Source organism: Uloborus diversus, chromosome 4, assembly GCF_026930045.1.
Source record: "Uloborus diversus isolate 005 chromosome 4, Udiv.v.3.1, whole genome shotgun sequence".
In the NCBI taxonomy this organism is placed as follows: domain Eukaryota; kingdom Metazoa; phylum Arthropoda; class Arachnida; order Araneae; family Uloboridae; genus Uloborus; species Uloborus diversus.
Genome location: NC_072734.1, coordinates 136,973,546 through 136,982,019, shown reverse-complemented (window position 1 = coordinate 136,982,019; position 8,474 = coordinate 136,973,546). Strand labels below are relative to the sequence as shown.

The 8,474-nt window shown below is 28.5% G+C and overlaps 1 protein-coding gene across 1 annotated transcript; it reads left to right on the top strand.

Annotated features, from left to right (window-relative positions):
• The first annotated feature begins 340 nt into the window (after nt 1-340).
• On the top strand, nt 341-8,050 carry LOC129220509 (barrier-to-autointegration factor-like). The gene is made up of 2 exons (XM_054854937.1): nt 341-512; nt 7,143-8,050. The coding sequence occupies exons 1-2, from the start codon at nt 387-389 to the stop codon at nt 7,287-7,289; spliced, it is 273 nt and encodes a 90-aa protein (XP_054710912.1). The 5' UTR covers nt 341-386; the 3' UTR covers nt 7,290-8,050.
• Nucleotides 8,051-8,474: the final 424 nt, after the last annotated feature.

Below are 8,474 nucleotides of genomic sequence, written 5' to 3'. Positions count from 1 at the left end.
TTTTATCTTGTAGCAATGTTTGTACTTCTTTATTTTGCAATTATTATTTTTGTTTTTCAAAACACGAAAAATCATTGTGTTGGGGGGTGCTTGTCACTTAGTACTTAGTGCATAAGGGGTTCGCTAAACTTGTAGATTTTGAAAAGGGTTCGCAAGACAAAAAAAGGTTGGGAACCGCTGCTCTAAAAAAAAAAAAAAAGATCCCTTTAACACTCTTTAAAAGTTTCAATGGCAGTGTATGCTATGATTTATTTCCTTAAACATTCATGTAGCATTTTTACACTTGAGATGTAGTTTAAATTTTCATTTGGTATGTCTCACTTATTGTCATATCTTTTAGTGTTTGAAGGACCTTTGAATTTGTTGAGGAAGAATCAACTTTAAAAATGTCATCTACGTCCCAAAAGCACAGAAATTTTGTATCAGAGCCTATGGGAGATAAAGGCGTGAATGAACTTGCTGGCATTGGCGAAGTATTGAGCAAAAGATTAGAAGCAAAAGGTTTTGATAAAGTAAGAAATTTTTAGTTTTCATTTTAAAAAAAGAACTTTTCTCAAGGAATATTGTTTCTAAATACTGTTTTTATGAAATATATTTCATATGAAGAGGGGGGGGGGAGGATTAGTGATGTAAAGACTAATGATTTGTCTAAATATTTGGCCACAGTCAAGGCTGACTAATCGGCTATTCGGCTGCTGAATAGTTAAAATTCTTTTTGCCAAAAAACACAGCACATGTTTAAAGCATAATTTTGCATGATTAATAGTTTAATATACAGTATAACTTCGATTTAACAATACCTGATTGAACTATTTGCGAAGAAAGTTATATAGGTTTGATTTTTTTTATGCTAGCAAGGATGATTAACTTTAAATAACCTCTTTTACTTACCAGAGATTATTTAAAGTTAATTTTTCGTCCTTTATATTGACACCGGCCATGAAAGCCTTCATTTTACATTCTTTTACTTCCCTTTTTTTTTCTTTAGATGTCTACATTTTGGAAAATGCAATCTTTTAACATCCGATATGAGAATCATATTTTATTCTTTTTTCAAGCTAACTTCGATTTATTAGGATGCAAATAAATAAAAAATCTTTGTTTTTGTTAGAACACTCATTTCAAGTTTTTAAAGCAAAATTCCATTTTCTTTTATGAGTCAAAAATTTAAAATGCTGAATCAATGGTTTATTTATTTTTTTGCTTCAACTGTGTCCACAAATATTAATGATATGTTTATCATAGGACTCTAAAATGCAATTATAAAACAATTTTATCAAAAATATTTCTTTTACAAACCATTTTTATACTTTTGATACCTTCACTTTGAGAATTGCGATCTATTTGCATCCGCTATGGGCATTTGATTTTTCGAATTTTTGATGTTTAGTATGCTTTGTTAAGAAGTAAACAAGTAAAATATCTTCTTATTTTCGTTAAAATCACGGAATTCATAAGTTTTAAACAAAATTCTGTGCTTTTAAAGTGTGTCTTGGGTCAAAAAGATAAATACTGAACCATTGTCTGATTTTTGTTTTACAATTATTTTAAACACTGTACAGAAATATTTCTGGCATAATTTAACGTAAACTCATGAATTTTGCTATGATCTCCTTACAAACTCCTTATTTTATTCTACATGGTCTTAAAGATTTTCTTCTAACACCAGTCTGATACAAGTGAATATGTTATACTGAATTTTACCAAAATTCCGCTATTTTTTCATCTGTTAATACCAGAAATCCGACTTTTTTGTTAGACTATTTTTATCCCCACGTCCAATATTTTTTCCTTAATGTAAATTTATGATGATTATATCGATAGTTATTAATAATATACAACTTGTAAACTTGTTAAAGAACCATTCTAATTTTTTTTTTTTTTTGCTTCAATAAATTTTTTTATTTGTCGTTTTTAGACCTTTGATGCTTTCATTTCGATTAAAAGAATCTCTTTGCATCCAATATGAAAATCGAATTTTTCTGATTTTTGATGCTTCATTTGCTTTTTTAAAGGGCAAACAACTGAAATTTCTTTTTATTCCTATAAGAATGACAAAGTTAAAATTTTCAAACGAAATTCTGTGTCCTTTTTAAGAGTCAAAAAGTTAAAATCTAAATCTCTGGTTTAATTTGGCTTTTGCTTCAGTTACGTCGATTCTTATTAATAATACATTTATTGTAGAGCTCTAAAATGCAATTCTAAAATAATTTACTTGAATTAATTCTTTCAGGTGCCGTTCTTACTTTTAACGCATTCACTTCGAAAATCTCAGTCTCTTTCCATCCGCCATGGGAATAAGATTTTTTGCACTATTGCACTTACTATGAAATGTGAAGAGGCAAAGAAATTAAGTTATATTTATATTTTCATTAAAATCATTAAATTAAAAAGTTTTAAAAAAATTCACAACACCCTTTTAGAGTGTCGAATGTCAGAAAGTTAAGTATGGAATCACTGGCTAAAATTAATTTTTGTTTCAACTATTTTAAGTGTTTTAAGTCATATGTAATATGTGTAGTTGGAAGGGTTTGTGATTGTTTTCTTAAAAAATAGTCAGACTTTTTTAAAAATTTAAATTGGATTTTTTTTAAATTTGTTGATATTAATTATTTAACATTTTTAATTTAACATTTTATATGATAAATGAAAGAGCAACTTAATAGCTAAACAGTGATGCCACTATTTCCTAGAATTGTAATTTTCATAGTTTTTAGAAGAAAAATTCTTAAAAAATTCTCACATTTCTACGTTTATCAGCAAAGAGTTACAAAACTTTTGAAACTGTCCACAAAATTTTGATCCACTTTGAAGATTAATATAATTTGTACAATTTTACAAAAGGATCCTCAATATTTAAATTGAATTTCCTGTATTTCAATCTAGTATTAGTAACCTTATGTTCTTAAAATATGCGAAAATCAAACACAAGCTTTGCCTAAAATAGTTTGTTCTGTTTTTAAGTTTTTCTTTTTGTATCCTGTAAATATTTTAATTATTTTGATAGTTGGAAGTTATTTTGGCCTCTACTACTTAAATTTTGTTTGTGCATTCAATGTATGAACGCAAAATAAAAATTAAAAGAGTTGTGCATAATTTTTCTGAAATACTTTTAAAACGTGCATTTTTCAACAAGTATCTAGTCCTTAAAAAGTAAAATAAACTCCTGCAGAACTCCTTAAATCTTTATTTTTAATTTTCAAAGTTGAGTATGAACCCTGTATAACCAGTTTCTGCCACTGGCAGACCAAAAACTAGTTTCTGTCGGCAGAAAACCAACCCTGATTTTATGACAAAGTATCAGTGGTTACTTATTAATTAATATTTAGACACATACCTGTCCAAAAAACTAAACGAGTCTTTTTCTAAAATGTTCCATCCTTAGAGTTACGTTCGTCACATGTCATGTTTTGAATAAATGTTCATTTCTATTACAGGGTGGCGGGAGATCAGGGAAATATCAGGGAATTTTGAAAAAATAACAAAAATCAGGGAAAATTGATTTTATGAAGAAATTTTTTTTTCCTTCACAAAATTAAGTACTCTAATTAATTCCCTACGCCTTTTCCGCCAATTATCTGTTCAAAAAAAATATATAATTAAGGAGGTGCGATTATACACTGCCACATATTTGTGCATCTCTTTTCCTCAACGTCAAAGTATTGAATTTTGCTTATTAACCACAGGATGAACTTCCTAAGACTGCTTCTGTATCTGTTAGGTTGTTTATTTTACCTAGCTTGAAATTTCCTTTTACGCTTTCAATGCCACGTAAAATAAACAACCATACAGGCAAAGAGGAAGCCTTCATTAATGCCTTAGCTCCTTTGCCTTGATTCCATTGTCTCGAAGTAATTAGAGTACTGTAATCACGATTTCAAGAAGAAATCTTTGGTTTTTGAATTAATACTATAAAAGCTTAAAAATTATTACTTCTTCGCGTTTTTAATTTAATTGCTAAAATTGAGCTTTCAATAAAAAAAACTTTTGCCGTTTTACTATTTGTTGTCACCGCAGATTATAAAGTTTTCTTTTCTTCAAACTTAAGTGATTGTTTACAATTTTATAACCAAGTTGGTTTTAATAATTTTATAACCAAGAACCCAACCTTCTTTTATATATTTTGAAATTAACTAATTGTTTTTTTTTTTTTCTTTTTTCTTGCATTTCAAAGTTGTTTGTTACAAAAGCAATCTAAGATTATTTTTTTTCGTTACGTACTGAAATCATTTGAGATAGAGTTAACTTGTGTACTTAAGTAAATATTTTTATTTTTTTATTGTTAAAATGCTGTATTCATTCATTAAAACCTATGTTCTTGATTAGAGAAAAGCTCCCTATGAATGGATGTCAAATGGTTTCATCTGTTTTGCATAAATATGTCAATTAGTTATATAAGAATAATTACATTACTTCTATTCTTTCACTATTACTTGTTATTCTTGCAACAATTATTATACTGTTTGAAAACTTAGTTCAAAATAATTTCAATTACTTTTTAGTTCTATCATAAATACACATGTCTTTTTAAGAGTAATTTTAATAGTTTCTTAAAATTCTTATGCTAAGTGGTTTCTGGAAGTAAAGTATATATGTATTTTTTTAATTTTCTATGATCTTTTCATGTAGAAAAATTTAATATACTGTTTTGTAGGATTTTTTTCCCTCCAAAAAATTGACTTGATATTTTTTTTAACCATTTTATTTAAAAAAGTGGCATCTTTTTAAAATATATCTTTAGTTCAACAATTTTATACAACTTAAAACATTTAAAATACTGCATTTTATACAAACATACAATGAATTTCAAGTAGAGCAAAGAAAGAAAACCATTATCATTGGTAACGTAAATCAGGGAAATTTGTTGAATTTAGTCAGGGAACTTTTTTTCAGAATTCCTGTCGTCACCCTGTATTACATTGTAAGCAAAAAGGACTATTATTCTGCATGAAAAATACAGTTTATGAATGAAATAAACAAAATACATTATTTTTACAATAATATCTACCTAACTAAACTTTAGCAAAATTGAGTACTGAATTTTATGCATAAATGTTATGTTCGTCAAAGTATAGAGAGAGAGAGAGTCATCTCTCTCTATATATTTTTTAAAAAGTAACGTTAAAGAAATTGTGGCGGGCTTGCGTCCAGGAGACCCCATAACAACTACAGCCTTGAAATTTAGTACAAAGTTACTTCGAACCCCAGGGTTTTGCACCTGAGGTTTTTCATTTTTAATGTTGTATTAGTTTTTTTTAAATAAATTGCTTAAGCTAAAATTTTACTTAAATTGCCTATTAAAGGGATGAAAAATTTCCCACACCCCTTAATGTTCTATATCGTTCAAAAGAGATTTAATGGAAAATTAAACTCCTGGGCTTAACTCAATTAAAGCCCTTAGCTTAAGAGTGAAATATATTACTAGAGACCACGAATTTGAGAGCGACTTTTCAATGGTACAAAACTGTCGTTTTGCAATGCTAGGGAGCTCCTTAACACTTATAACTCTGCAAGTTAGTACTAGTTAGTTTAAAACCTGGGAAAGGAGTCCTTTTTGTTCCAAATGGAACTTGTAACTCGTTTTTGACCTGGTTCTTTCTAATTGACGATTTAAATCTTTGTGAATCAAATAAGATTGCGAAGCAAACTTCAGGGTTTGGTGAATGTCCACAAGCAGGGGGGCAGAGCTCCCTAGTTTAATTTTAAAAAATAATTCATGTGACTTGTGTTTTCTTGCAAGAAGTATTAGAGAAGTTTTATTCTTACACAAATTTCCGCAAAGCTACAAGAAAATGATTTTTAAACATAAAAAACTCTTGTTATGCAACAAAACAGTCTCTGAATGTTAGGTTCGTCACAATGGAATGACCCACTAACTGAATATTTGGTGCAACTAAATGCACTCTCAAGCCACTCCTAGTTACGTGGCTGGCCGCAGGTTGAGCGCCCCAAAGTTATGGCATGCTTAAGCTTTTTTTTTTTTTTTCATTTGGATTGTTGTTAAACTGTGAATATTGCAGTTCCAGTTCATGTAAAAAAACTAATGTTGCAGTGTTAGAACTTAGAAATTGCTCTGAAATAGACTGAAATGTTCATTATTTTTCAACTATGCTTTATATCAGTGATTCTCAACCTGTGAGTGATTGCGCCCAAAGCAGCGATTTGGCTCCTCAAGGGCAAGGGGTTAGTTTTATAGTTTTTGAACTTGTTGGAATTTTTTGATGCCTGATAAATATTCAAAATAAAAAATAAAGTATTAAATTAGCTTACTGAATAATTTACTTTATTGCCAAAATTTTAGGATAGGAAACAAATACTTTTAAAAATTTACAAATTTGTGTAATTGGAAACATGTTGGACTTTATTAAAATATTAGGTATGAAAACTCCCTGATTTTCATTCTATCACTGTCCTAAGTGTCCTTCATTTATTCTTTAGACCAACTTTATTTTTGAATATCTTAATTTAAGACACTGGTAAAAATGAATGCTAACTTTTGAGTGTTTCCTGAATCAACTTGGATGCAAATGAACTATTTTTGAATTAGCGCGGGAAAATTAGAAGTGTACTAGTCCTTCACTTTTGCATATTTGCAGAAAGTTGATGCCAACCTGAAGAAACAAGGAAAGTATAGGAAATTCAAAATAAAACAAAATTTAAAACAAATAATAATAATAAACAGGAAAAATCTAGGAAATTTTTTAATTTGAAGTTGAAAATCAATGCTTAAAAACAAAAATTATTGTTTTTTGAGATGCATCTTAAATTTTATGCTAATTTAATTTTAAGAGCATGAAATTAGTCATCAATATTAAATGTTCTGATAAAATTAGGTTCAAGTATGAATGGTTAAGAGAATTTTTTTCCTTGCATAAAAAGTGATTATATTCAATCCCCTTGTTATCATTTCAGTTAAGAAATTCTTCTTTAATTCCCCTTATCTTTATAATTTTTCCCCCCTATGACGAAGGTATCAGAATATTAATCTTGTTTTTTATTATCAGTGTAGGCTTGTTTGTAATGTTGCATACAGGGAAAACAAGGATTTTTTTTTTTTTTTTTTCAAAAAATTGAGTGCCTTGTTTGATATTTTCTGATTTTTACGCATATGATACTTACTGCCATATCTTTGGTTCTTTCAGGCATTTGTTGTGTTGGGCCAGTTTTTGGTGCTAAAGAAGCATAAAGAATTGTTTATAGATTGGATGAAAGATATCAGTGGAGCAAACAGCAAGCAAGCATCAGAATGCTATCAGTGTCTCTCCGACTGGTGCGATGAGTTCTTGTAATCCTATGAGATAAACTTTTTTTTGTCTGTATATAAACATTTTAGGATATTTTTATAATATCTTTTGAGGACACTAAAACGTGCCATCATACAAAATTACCTCTTTTTAGGTTGCTGTCCACTCCCAGTTTATTTTAATTCATTCATACCTAATTTCATTTATCACTCAATTGTCTTTTGTTTTAATTTTGAATTTTGCAATTAAAATTTTATATTTAAAAGAAATTATTGCTCTTTAAAACTCGTATTACTTAGAAAACTCATGTGTATATGTACATCACTTTTTATTCAAAAAGAGCATTTAAGGAAAGTTTTGAATTTGTTAAAATATTTATAATGATGTGAAGTTTAAAAGAATTTTAAGATTAAAGTATTGTGTTTTTTTTTTAATTTCAAGCTTTTAGATTTGTCATGCTTGAATCTCAACTTACTCGGTATTCTTGTATTGTAGCATTTTATTGATGTTTTGCTAAACAATGTCACTTGTATTCAACTTCCTATTATCTCTGAAGTAAAGGTGCATCAAGTGTTGTGATAATTTGTGATGTATTTCTTTAAAAAATACAATACTTGTATAAATTTACTGATTTCATGTATCATTTTAAACTAAAGCTTCTGATAGTATCTAATGTTTCCTAGTGAGTTTGCTCCATTATTTCATTCTTTGCTGTATTTTAGTATGTTCATTTTATGTTAAACAGTTTTCTTATTTACGAAGTGATGAATTTTTTGCAGCTGAGAAATAAAAGTTGTATTTTTAGACCTTGTTATTTCTGTTATCTTTCCACAATAAGCTATTTTTGACTAATTAAACTTATGTAACTTTCACATGTATATTAAGGGTGGGAAATTAATGCCAGTTTGCAACATGTTTCCATTTTTTGGAACTGAAAGCCACACACACAAAAAGTTATTCACATCTTCCTGTATATTTAGTATTAAGGCCATAATTAAGGAGTGGGTTTTTAAGTTTTAATCAAGATAGATTTTGTACAACACTGCCTCATCTGCAAAACTACTTTGTGAGAAAAATCAATTTAATTGTTATTAGGACTGGGTGATATATCAATATATATCTATTACCGAGGTAACAATACTTAGATTTGTATCCGTCCGATATATCGTTTGAAACGGAAATACGGGACAAAATTACGGAGAAATTGAAATACCAACTCAAAAATACAAA

Excerpts from the sequence above, each read along its gene's own strand:
- LOC129220509 (XM_054854937.1), top strand. The coding sequence starts at position 387 with ATGTCATCTACGTCCCAAAAGCACAGAAATTTTGTATCAGAGCCTATG. Across the intron at positions 513-7,142 it reads AAGCAAAAGGTTTTGATAAA|GCATTTGTTGTGTTGGGCCA; the intron begins GTAAGAAATTTT and ends TGGTTCTTTCAG.